Source organism: Pongo abelii, chromosome 18 (assembly GCF_028885655.2).
Source record: "Pongo abelii isolate AG06213 chromosome 18, NHGRI_mPonAbe1-v2.0_pri, whole genome shotgun sequence".
In the NCBI taxonomy this organism is placed as follows: Eukaryota; Metazoa; Chordata; class Mammalia; order Primates; family Hominidae; genus Pongo; species Pongo abelii.
Window position 1 is genome coordinate 49,253,821 of NC_072003.2, and position 12,593 is coordinate 49,266,413.

The window sequence follows — 12,593 nt, forward strand, 5'->3', positions numbered from 1 at the left end:
ATGCCACCAATAAATGAACAAGAAGGCCTTGTGATCAAATGTAAATGTAGTCAATCCCTTACAGATCTCTTTTTAACTTATAGGTATTTGGGCTTATACTTTGGCTCATTTAGGAATTATGAAAGCTGGGTGATGTGAGAAGAAAGTAACCAAGAGAGAAGTGTTTACTTAAGGGGTTGGTTATCTAGGATACCATAATTAAGGAAACTGGTTATTTAGGGTTCTAGTTAGTTCTGTACAGATTTCATTACTCCTTGAGATCCTTGAGGACAGAACCAGCTCTTTGATTTCTGTATCCCTCGCTAGCGACCAGAATAATGCCTGGAAGGTAGTGGGCGCTCAATCAACATTTGAGGACTGAAAGAACCAAGCGGGGAACGGGGGATAAATGAATGAACGAACTGGCTCCGGAGGGCTGCAGTTCCTCCCCGGGGCAGGAGGCGGCGCCAGCGTTACGCCCGTCTGGCCGCCGGCAGTTCTTGGTCCCTCCGGCTGACCGTCCAACGCTAGGCTCCGAGGCCGGTGCAGGAGAAAGCCAATAGAAAGCTGTCTTAGTTGGAGGTGTACTAGAGGAACCCAATGAGCGTAGCGGGTCTAGGCAAGGGGCGGTGCGACGGGGAGGGGCAGCAGGGAGCGGTTGGAGGTGGGAGTTGGCGCTGCGGACCGGGCGGGGGCCGCGGAAGCTGAGATGCGGACGGGGCCGCGGCGGTGACCGGAGCTGCCGCCCGACATGAACTCGCTGGAGCAGGCGGAAGGTAGGGTGGGCCGCCCGGGCCCGTCCCACGTCTCCCCTCGGAAGCTGGCGGTGCTCCGGCGGGGTCGGCGTCGTGAAGACCCCCGCCCCGGGAGGAGGCCGCGGAGGATGGAGCTCGGGGCCCGGAGCTTGGGGGCGCAGAGGCGGCCGTACCTGGCCGGACGCGGGGGGCGGTGCCTCAGCTCCCTCAGTCCCCACAAGCCTAGAGGGTCGAGCTCCTCGCCAGCTTCTATTTTTATTTTCTATTCATTGGCAGACACTTGCACTCCGTGCATTGCAGCCTGCTAATTCATTTCATTTCATTCTCACAGCCCCGCGAGTTGTATCCCTGATTCCTGCGGTGGTTTCCGGTAACTGCCAAGGTTAGGAAGTGCTGCTCGGTGTTTTAAAGTTTAAAGCACACCACTGCGGAAAGGATACCCCACCACTCACTCGGAGCAGCTTAGACGCCCCTGTCTTCTAGAACTAGGCGCTGCCTGGGTGCCACGAAGATCACCTGTACCCCCTTCGGAGGGGGCAAGGGGAATGTCTTTCCACACCCACTCGCTATCAGTGTCAAGAAGTCTAGTAAGGCCAGACAGCGTAGCCATTAATTAAATATAAGAGCTGGAAACCGGAGGCGGGTAATTGCAGTCGGGTAGACCTCGAAGACTTTGATGTTAGGCACTACGTGGTTCCAATAGGAAGTTCTTGGTTCCCAGAGAGCTGAAACTCGACCTGATTTTAATTTTATTTGCAACCCTGAAAATGTTCGCTTTTGGCGCTGGCCGAGGCTGCTGCTTATTTCTCCCCATACCATTTATGAAGCTTCTAAAAGTGAATCAGCAAGTTTTCTTATATGAGAAATTGGAATTAAAGAACCCTAATGTTTTTGTCAAGTGCTTAAAAAGCTGTCATAGTAAATGAAATAAACAGTGCAGTGATGCATGGAAGTTAGTGTGTAAGACCTGAAGCAGTTAAGAGTATCTCACATGTCGTCTTAATGTTAGGTAAATACTCTGACATTTCGTCAGACGAGTAAGAGTGGCTAATTAGAAAATTGACATCTTTATACCTAGATCTCAAGGCTTTTGAGAGGAGACTTACTGAATATATTCATTGTTTGCAACCTGCTACTGGACGCTGGAGAAGTAAGTTCCTGAATGTTATTTTAAGGGAAAACTAACAATTGATACTTTTATCGTAATATAGGAATGATTTGCTTTTATGTAAAATGTTTGTGTAAATTTATTTAACATCGTAAACAATGCCTTATGAAGAAATTTTTAAGAAAAGGAAATTATAACTGGCCTTCTCAAAAGAACAGTCTATTTCGTGTGGTTGTTTTTGTTTTTCCATTAAAAAACATATTTTTTGGCCAGGCGCCGTAGCTCACGCCTGTAATCCCAGCACTTTGGGAAGCCCAGGCAGGCGGATCACCTAAGGTCAGAAGTTCAAGACTAGCCTGGCCAACACGGTGAAACTCCGTCTCTACTAAAAATACAAAATTAGCCGGTCGTGGTGGCGCTGCCTGTGATCCCAGCTACTCAGGAGGCTGACGTGGGAGAATCGCTTGAACCCGGGAGGCAGGGATTGCAGTGAGCCGAGATTGTGCCATTGCACTCCAGCCTGGGCGACAAGAGCAAAACCCGGTCTCAATAAATAAATAATAAAAATATTTAAATTTTTGAATTAACTATTACAGTTTTGATAAAGACATACTTAATAAAAATTTCAGTAGCCCGTTTAGCAGTTTCATAATTTGCCTACAAACTACTGGAATAAAATTTTAGTAAGAAGAGTCATATTGATAGGGCTCAGTGAGTCACGCATATAATCCCAGCACTTTGGGAGGCCGAGGCGGGAGGATTGCTTGTGCATGGGAGTTTGAGACCAGCCTAAGTAACATGGAGAGACCCCAACGCGGTGGCTCACGTCTGTAATGCCAGCACTTTGGGAGGCCGAGGCGGACGGATCACGAGGTCAGGAGATCGAGACCATCCTGGCTAACACAGTGAAACCCCATCTCTACTAAAAATACAAAAAATTAGCCGAGCGTGGTGGCGGGCGCCTGTAGTCCCAGCTACTCGGGAGGCTGAGGCAGGAGAATGGCGTGAACCCGGGAGGCAGAGCTTGCAGTGAGCCAAGATTGCGCCACTGCACTCCAGCCTGGGCGACAGAGCGAGACTCCGTCTCAAAAACAAAAAAAAAAAAAATTTAGCCAGGCATGGTGTCATACCCCGAGGTCCCAGCAACTTGGGAGGATCACTTGAGCCCAGGAGGTCGAGGCTGTAGTGAGCTATGTAGTGAGCTAAGTGAGCTATGTTCACTGCACTCCAGCTTAGGGAGTGTTTAAAAAAAAGAGGGAGACCCTGTGTTTAAAAAAAAGTAGTCATGTTATTTAATATATACTTGGAAAAGTTACAGAATTACCCTTAGTTGATTTTTAACAAAGCATAATTGTGCTGCTTTGAAGTCTGACCTAGAAAATTCACATTATTACTATGTATTCATAAGTATCATGAGTGCTACAAAATATAATTTGAACAGTGCTTATTTGCCCATGGAAATATATAGGAAATGTGGGCAAATATACGAGCCATGAGATCATCAAACAAAATGCTTTGTTAATATGTGTTTGGAATAGTTTTTATTTGTTTTTGTTTTTGAAATGGAGTCTCGCTCTGTTGCTCAGGCTGGAGTGCAGTGGTGCCATCTCGGCTCACTGCAACCTCTGCCTCCTGGGTTCAAGTGATTCTCCTGCCTCATCCTCCCTAGTAGCTGAGATTACAGGTGCCTGCCACCATAGGCAGCTAATTTTTTTGTGTATTTTTAGTAGAGACCGGGTTTCTCCATTTTGGCCAGGCTGGTCTCAAACTCCTCACCTCAGGTGATCCTCCTATCCTGGCTTCCCAAAGTGCTAGGATTACAGGTGTGAGCCACCATGCTGGGCCAAATAGTTTTAATTTCCTGGATGGTCATTATTGAAATTTAATTCCTATCTAGAAGGAAATGTAGCACACATTGAGGATTTACTTTATTTCAAAGTGTAAATCAGTTTGCTGGACCAAAAAAGCACTATTGAAGCTAAGGATCCAAGGATCTGGCAAGATTTTTTGTGCAATTTTTATTAAATCTATTTGCAAAGTTTTATTAGTATGCTGTGAGAATTCTGGTTGGTCAGAATTTACAGGTAATGATTTTCCTAGGTTCTCTGGTTTACCTAGGAATTATCCCCAAAACCTATGTTTCACTGTTACCTGAAAATCTTTTAAAATGTACATGATACTGCCCTATCTTATAAAATGTGATATAAATATACTTTACTTTTTCTCTGACTCATGGTCTTAGCACTTACTTGGTTAATGAACTAGTCAAATAAAGCATGTGTATGAGGTCCTTTCTAGTGTATTGATTTTGCTTTTGCTTATTTTTTTAAAACATACATGTGTAATATAGTGCGTGTATTTCTGGAAATACAGAATTATAAGAAATCAAGTTCAGTCTGTTCTGAGTTTGGAACATAGTTTTGATATTTTGATCCTATTACTAAATACCTAAAATAAGATTTTTTTTCTTTAGTTTACCTCTTCTAAAAGTACATCAAGGAATTCTAGATAATTAAGGTTTTACTATATTTCTATATTTGCTATATTTCTGTTGCTCTTGGAAACTGGATTTCCACATTTGAAAAATGTATGCATCCTAGCTGAAAGACAGGCAACGGTCGTCATCTCCAGAATATTAACTGGGTCTTGCTGCCCCTTTATTATTTTTTACTAATACCATTCTTAAGTTTTACTTATGATTTATTTAGAATTTCTAAAATCATTCTAGCTCAGTGGAGAGAAAGACCTTTTCTAAGTTTTACTGGCAGTAATTTCTACCCTACCTTGCTTTAAGTCCCTTAAAGAAAATCCGATACTAACTGGTGTGCTCCATACTTCCTGCACTGACTTTAATGTAACCATGGCAGTCATCTGCAAAGCAAAATCCTTTAATCAGTCTTCTCAGTACATTCAAAAAGGAGTCTTTGATGGTTTGTTTACAGTAGAAAATGAGTTTGTTGTTTTTTTAATTTGAGTTTACAAGATCTGCAAAATCTTCACTAAGCACAGTGAACATTACATAGCATAGACTCTTCTACTGAAGTGTCACCATCGAATTGCTTTTTATTTCATTGATCATCATAAGTTCTGACCAAATCATAAGAGAAACAGTATCCTTAATTACTAAGGTTCACAATGTTTAAGAGAAGTCCTCAAAGCCAGATGGCAAGCCTCCTAATTCCTGAGTCTAGTTAGTGCATTTTCCATTTAATAAAGTGCTGTATTCTTTGGTTGTCATTTAGTAGGAACTGGTGGTGATAGTATCACATATTAAGTATGTATTTGCTTACTAATTTCGTGTTTATCTTTCATCAGTGCTTCTTATAGTGGTATCTGTCTGTACAGCTACTGGTGCCTGGAACTGGTTAATAGACCCTGAGACACAAAAGGTAGAAGTTTTGTTTTAAAATCATTAGCATAATTAAATGAGATAATGGATATTGTAGTGCTTTGTTAATGATAAAGTATTCAAACACTACCTATTACTACTACTAGTGATATTGTCATATTAAAAATATGCCTTTTATTAATTTGCTCAAGGAAGATTTTGGCTGGCTGTTGTGAATTAAGAATCTTTACAGGGAAAAGGTCTAAGAGATGCTATTATTTCTTAGACATTTATTTGTTATTTGTCATTCACTTCTGAATTTATCATTTTTACATTTTTTTATATCTCTCATTTTTACTTCAGTGTGAATATTCTCTTCATTCTGCTTTGTTCATTGAGTGTCATCAGTGCCAGCTTTTAAAAGTTCTAGGCCAGGCATGGTGGCTCATACCTGGAATCCCAACACTTTGGGAGGCCAAGGGAGGAGTTCAAGACCAGCCTGGGCAATGTCATATAGCAAGACCCCATCTCTACAAAAAATTTAAAAATCAGCCAGGTGTAGCATGCTGTACCCAGCTACTTGGGAGGCTAAGGTGGGAGGATCACTTGAGCTCAGGAGATCAAGGCTGCAGTGAGCTATGATTGTGCCACTACACTCCAGCCTGTGTGACAGAGCTAGACCCTGTCTCAGAAAAAAAGAGGGAGAGAAAAAAGTTATAAAATAACATTTTCTTCTATGAGTTATCTCTGTTAATACCTTTCTTCATCCCATAAAACACTGGAGATGACTTTACAGGAAACACATATGATAAAATAGCAAAATACAAGTATAATAAAAAATCAGGACTAGATAAAAACAAGTTGGACCATGAGGTCAAAACCAGAAAGGAAACCAGCTCACTGATGTATAGGCCATGTTGCCCAACACAGTTGCCAGAATTGGATTATAAGTTAGTCTCTGAGTTACCTAATCAGTGAAGTCACAGTTAATTCTGTGATTTTCATTGTCTGTAAGATAACACATATATCAGTTCCTTGGGCTAGCAAAGCTTTTCTTTCCCAGCATTTATCTCTGAAAAAAAATTTCTTGCCTGAAGTTTAATATAGGAAACACTGAGGGATCTCCCATTGGGCACTGTGCAAGAATATCCCTATACCAAATGAAATAACTGATTTCATAATGTTATTCCTTGAAGCATCCTTTGATGAAAGCTGATAGCATGTTTCTCAAATTTCCACCTCTTTCTACTAACATGTGCCTGATTTCAAACTCAGGGCTTTTTTTTATTACAGAAGTAGTTAGTCTGCAATTTTTTAGTGAAGTTTCTTTCCCCCAGTGCAGTTTTATTTAGGGAGTAATGATGTAATTTTCACAAATCTTAAAAATCCCCTCCCTGCTTTAAGCTACAATTAAGTAGACTACTTTCAGTAGCTCTATTTGTACCTTTTAGGTTTTACAGAAGAAAAATCTAAGAGAAGGCTTTTGTCATCAGTCTCCAAGGCAGTTCAGACAGCCAGAGGGGTTTATTTCACATATAGTCTCCCTAACTTTATCTGCTGAGGTGGAGATATTTAAAAGGATAGGAAGCAAGGGGAGATTGGTGATGGAATTTTATGTTAATAGAGGATTTTTATGGCAGACAGGAAACTCTCTTGTGTGTTCATTTATAAAAATCTGATCTTAAGGCTGCACTTGGTAGTCATCTTTAGGGGAAGAGTGGAAGGAGGCTGGCAAGAAGATGGAAAAAGATCCATCTTGGGAAATGAGTCTGACTTCTAATTGGGAAAAATATAAGCTGATTTCAGCTAGTTGAGATCTTAATAAAACACAGAATTAAATGTAATTTGAAATAGGCCCAAAACTATGTAGTTAATATAATTTTCTAAATTAGATGAGAATATAACTATCCACCTAAGGGTTGGCTCTTTATATTTCAGTATTTAATAACCCCAAACCTGACAGGAGTTTTAACCAGCAATTGTGTCTGTAGCAAGAGTTGCAAACTCAGGAGCCAGTGGCTAGCTAGAAGAACCTAGGGAGAGAAAGAATATGGCAGACAGGAAGTACCTGACTGCCTGGCCTGGAGAGAACTGCTGTTTCGATGCACTGGAGTGTTGCCATGGAGGGAGGAAGGCTGAAACTGATGGCCTAATTAAAATGAAGACATAAAGCACTGTATATGCTAACCTGCTGCAGGCCACACACAACATAGCTGGCTTGTGAGAAACTGTCCTTGGAGGTTTGAAGAAGACGTTCTTCTGGAATATTAACTTTTCCTTGGGTCATCATCTTTCTGGGAGCTTCTTTCCTGGTATTTTCAGCCTCTCATTTCTTCATCTGACAAACTTCTGTAACCAGTACCATGCTGGGCCATCTACCTGGCGCTTCTGTCTTGAAAGACATACCTGCGCGTCTCCTGCTGTGAGAGTGGAGTGGGGATGTGCTTAACTTGATTCTCTTGTTCCCATCTAGTTACTAATCCACTTGATTTATTTCTACACAGGCTCTAAATGCTTGTCTTCTCTGTGTCTCCAGTCGACGTTTCCATTTCGGTGCCTACTCTTGTTCCAGTCATGGATCCTGGACCCTTGTCCCTCTGCATATTCTTAGACTTGTGGATTGTCCTGTTTTCTGCTATCATTTGATATGTCCAGATCTGAAATCAGCCCTTTCTTTCTCTTTCATTCTAGTTCTTTATGGATAGCTACTAATCGTTTTTCCCTACTTGAATGTCCTGTGGTCATTTAGATCTCAGTAGCTTCAAAACCAAATTTGTTTTTTTGCCTCTGCAGGGAGGAAGGGGTGATGCTGGAATTGAGTGTTATGAGGATATGTAAGAGTTAGCCAGGTGGAGGGAGAGAGGTGAACAAGGCAGCATATGTGTGGAAATATGGCAGGAGATGAAAATTAGACTGGGACCAGGTTATGAATGGCAGAGTTTGCTCAACTCTTTTAAGGAAGCTTTTTAACAGTAAAGGTTGGCTGGGCGTGGTGGTTCACGCCTGTAATCCCAGCACTTTGGGAGGCCGAGGCGGGCAGATCACCTGAGGTCAAGAGTTCAAGACCAGCCTGGCCAACATGGTGAAACCCTGTCTCTACTAAAAATACAAAAATTAGCCGGGCGTGGTGGCGGGCGCCTGTAATCCCAGCTACTTGGGAGGCTGAGGCAGGAGAATCGCTTGAATCCTGGAGGTGGAGGTTGCAGTGACCTGAGAACATGTCATTGCACTCCAGCCTGAGTGACAAGAGTGAAACTCTGTCTCAAAAAAAAAAAACAGGGAAGGTAACTAAATCATGTTTGATTTGTGTTTTCATTGAGACCAGAGGCCTCATCTTCACTCGTTCAGAGTTCAGTAAATATTTTTGATAGGGTTGTTTTTTGATTATAGGAATGAATTTGTAATAGTTCAAGTATTTGAAATGAATGAAGGGAATACTGCTATATTTATCTTGCTTTATAGAAGATAGAAAGCCTATACATTTTTATTTTTACAACGCAGCAACACAGAGAACTAAGATTATTAGAAGTCTTCAAATCCTCATAGTTTATATGATTAAAAATATTATATGTGTTTATGTACAAGTGGGGAGGTAGGAATCAGCCATCCTAAGATTTTTAACATTTTTGTATTTTCATCTCTTCTTTTACAGGTGTCCTTCTTCACATCATTATGGAATCACCCATTTTTCACCATTAGCTGTATCACTCTAATAGGCTTGTTCTTTGCTGGAATACACAAGAGAGTAGTTGCACCATCAATGTATCCTTTACCAAGGATTAAATTTCATTCTCTGAAGTGCTTTCTTGATATAGGTAATGGTTAAAAGCTTACTCTTGCCAGGCGTGGTGGCTCACGCCTGTAATCCCAGCACTTTGGGAGGCTGAGGTGGGTGGATTTCCTGAGCTCAGGAGTTCGATACCAGCCTGGGCAACATGGTGAAACCCCATCTCTACTAAAACACAAAAAATTAGCCAGGTGTGGTGATCTGTGCCTGTAGTCCCAGCTACTTGGGAGGCTGAGGTGGGAGAATCACTTGAACCCGGGAGGCAGAGGTTGCAGTGAGCTGAAATCACCACTGCACTCCAGCCTGGGCTACAGAGCAAAACAGTCTCAAAAAGAAAAACAAAGCGTACTGTTGAAATGAGATATTTTCCTTTGACTGCATGTATTCAGTATAGCTGCTCGATGTCGAACGGTATTAGCAGAATACAATATGTCTTGTGATGATGTAAGTATTTTTTTGGTTAGAAGATTATAGACCTTCATGAAAACACTGAAATTTTTGCCTTTAGAAAGGTAGATATTTTATTAGCAATAAATTTTCTCTGTGGAATGAATAGTGAGTATATACTTAGAGCATTGATTCTAAGATACTTTTACATTTAACATCTTTGGCATTGAGATCCATCTTACAATCAATGAGATCTGACAAATTGGGAGAGTTGACAATTTAATCTTTCTTAATGACATAAAGTCATGATGCATCTTATAACTGATGCATCTTAGATTCAGTGAAGTACAGTGGTTGTTATTGACCAAAAATGGCTCAGCGGATATTGGTTTTATAAACTGTTGTTATTAAGTGATATGCTATATATGTTATTTGTAAATAGAGTCATAGATTAATTTGTGGACTATGGACATAGGAACCTATTGTGTTTTTAAAAGTAGATGATGGGAGACTGGGCATGGTGGCTCATGCCTCTAATCTCAGCATTTTGGGAAGCTGAGGCAGGAGGATCTCTTGAGTCTAGGAGTTTGAGACCAGCTTGGGCAACATTAGCAAGACCCCATCTCTACAAAAAAAATGTAAAAATTAGCCAGGCAGGTGGCACACACCTGTAGTCCCAGCTGCTTGGGAGGCTGAGGCAGGAGAATTGCTTGAGCCCAGGAGTTTGAGGCTGCAGTGAGCTGTGATCATACCACTGCAGTCTAGCCTGGACGACAGTGAGACCCTGTCTTTAAGTAAATTAAAAACTGTCATGTACCAGTGTATAATAAGGGTGTCTCACAATTTTGATAGGTAGCTTCTATTTTGATTTGCTTATTTTATTTATAGAAGTGTCTTAGCCTTCAATTTAAAAAGTCATTAAACAAGTAATACCTATTCATTACAGAAATTAGAATAAAGAGGCCAGGCATGGTGGTTCACGCCTGTAATCCCAGCACTTTGGGAGGCCAAGGCAGGAGGATTGCTTGAGTCCAGGAGTTTGAGATGAACCTGGGCAACATAGCAAGACACCGTCTCTACAAAAAATGAAAAGAGGAGAAAAAAAGATGTATGTAGTATTTTAAAATAAAGAGCTCAGAAGGAAGCTTCACACAAAGGAAGCTTTGAAAGCATAACTATTAATTGTTTAATCTTGACTATAGAGAAGTGTTCTTATTCCTTGCACATACCCTTTAAGGTTTATAAATAAGCAGTGGTATTTTTACTAGAACTGTGTATTGAAAAAATTTTGTGTTTTCATTTTTGCAGACAGGAAAACTAATTTTGAAACCTAGGCCTCATGTTCAATGACAATCTTCACTCATTGTTATGGGACTTAAAATAGCCTTTCTTCGAATAAGTGATACAGCAAAAAGCCATAAAGGATTCCTTTTGCGGTTGGATATGTAAAGGTCATAGCAGCAACTGACAAGAAGTGTGCAATATTTACCTGGATTATCTTGATGATGGTGACTCATTATCAGTGCTTTGGTACTTTTGATTACCTGTGTTTCAGTATTAGTGTCACTTTAGTACTTCAGATCCTGCAAAGATTTTTGCAGATGAAGTATGTATGTATGTTACTAAGTTAAACTTAGAAACAGAACCTCATTCAGTTTTTATAATGTATTTTTGCAAACTACTGTAAATAGCAAATCAATGCCAATGTTAAACAAAGAAGAAAACGTTGTATGGACTTTGTTCTCCTGCACCGATATTTCAGGAACATCTGCTTGCCATCCCCACAGCTCTTTAAAACTGGCTATTATGTGTGCCTTTCATTCTTACATTTCTAATCATACTGCAGGAAAAACATTGGATTCAGCTTAGACTGAGGAAAACTCTCCATTATGTTGTAAGAAATTATAGATGTTTTGAGAAACACTTTTTGTTAAACCAGATATTGAACTCCAGCAACTATTGTGGTTATATTTTTAGTTCATTGTTTTCATTTAATGCTAAATATCCTTTATATTGCTTTAATAATTTTCTTTTTTTTTTTTTTTTTTTAGACGGAGTCTCGCTCTGTCGCCAGGCTGGAGTGCAGTGGCACGATCTTGGCTCTGCAACCTCTGCCTCCCAGGTTCAAGCGATTCTCCTGCTTCAGCCTCCCGAGTAGCTGGGACTACAGGCATATGCCACCACGCCCGGCTAATTTTTTTGTATTTTTAGTGGAGACGGGGTTTCACCACGTTGGCCAGGATGGTCTCGCTCTCCTGACCTCGTGATCCTCCTGCCTCAGCCTCCCAAAATGCTGGGATTACAGGCATGAGCCACCGTGCCTGGCCTCTTTAATAATTTTTTAAATACCCTAAAGGCTTGTGAATATACAAGTCTACTGATAAATTATGTATTGTCTGGGAATTTGATAGTCATTGTTTTAGATAACTGGATTTTACGCTGTGGTAGGCTGTGACACTAGTGTTGCACAGGTGTAATTGGTCATCCTACGCCTTCACCAGAATAACTTGGGAGTGGTGCCACAAACTAGAGTCTACAATTCTCACTGTTTAGAGAGTGTTAATGACATACTGTGTATGCATAATAGCCACATGTACTATAGTAGCCCTTAAAATTAAACTATTGGGATTGCTGTAAATATTTTAAAGTACTGGAGGTGCCTTTTACCTGTTTATTAGATTTTGAAAAGGTTTAAATTATTTCATGAGCAATCTTAAATTTCATTTAACATAAAGCTGAAGATTCAATAACAGGATAAAAAAGCTTTTTAACAAGGCTGCCATTTAACTTAAATGTGTTCATCTTAGCTTTCACTTGTATAAAATTTTATTCTTTGAACTGCAGCAATAAAACCCTCTGCTCCTAAGAAGTCTTAAGAGGGTATTCTATATATTCTGCTTTGTTTTATTTTCTGTAAATTTTGTAGGTAAATATGTGCATAAAAAATAAATACTTTATATATAACTCGTGATTGGACTTCTTCTTTGGTTTATTGTAAGTTTGTAACTCTGAAAAAAGTGTTAAAACATATTGCCTGTATCAGATATAAGCTAGTTCCAGGTGAGATATTTTACTTTAGCTCTGTGTCCAAGACAGCAAATTTTAAGTAGCATGTGTAGGTACCCAGTTTATTAGGTTATGATTACTTTTAATATGTCTTATTCATCATAGTCTAATAACACTTGGCTGTTAATCGGGAAATACAGGTTTTGTCATATTGCTGTTTACAAACTTGGATTACCAGTTTCC

The 12,593-nt window shown here is 40.3% G+C and overlaps 1 protein-coding gene across 2 annotated transcripts; it reads left to right on the forward strand.

Annotated features, from left to right (window-relative positions):
- The first annotated feature begins 607 nt into the window (after positions 1-607).
- On the forward strand, positions 608-12,308 carry CNEP1R1 (CTD nuclear envelope phosphatase 1 regulatory subunit 1). Of its 2 annotated transcripts, XM_009250698.4 has the most exons (7): positions 608-755; positions 1,066-1,116; positions 1,813-1,884; positions 5,158-5,231; positions 8,823-8,932; positions 9,347-9,401; positions 10,653-12,308. In XM_009250698.4, the coding sequence occupies exons 1-7, from the start codon at positions 731-733 to the stop codon at positions 10,692-10,694; spliced, it is 429 nt and encodes a 142-aa protein (XP_009248973.1). In that variant the 5' UTR covers positions 608-730; the 3' UTR covers positions 10,695-12,308.
- The last annotated feature ends 285 nt before the right edge of the window (positions 12,309-12,593 follow it).

What these genes read in the sequence shown, in the direction of transcription:
- CNEP1R1 (XM_009250698.4), top strand. Translation starts at nt 731, where the DNA reads ATGAACTCGCTGGAGCAGGCGGAAG. An exon ending in CTCGCTGGAGCAGGCGGAAG is followed by an intron (nt 756 to 1,065) that starts GTAGGGTGGGCC and finishes TCATTCTCACAG; the next exon opens with CCCCGCGAGTTGTATCCCTG. An exon ending in TAGACCCTGAGACACAAAAG is followed by an intron (nt 5,232 to 8,822) that starts GTAGAAGTTTTG and finishes CTTCTTTTACAG; the next exon opens with GTGTCCTTCTTCACATCATT.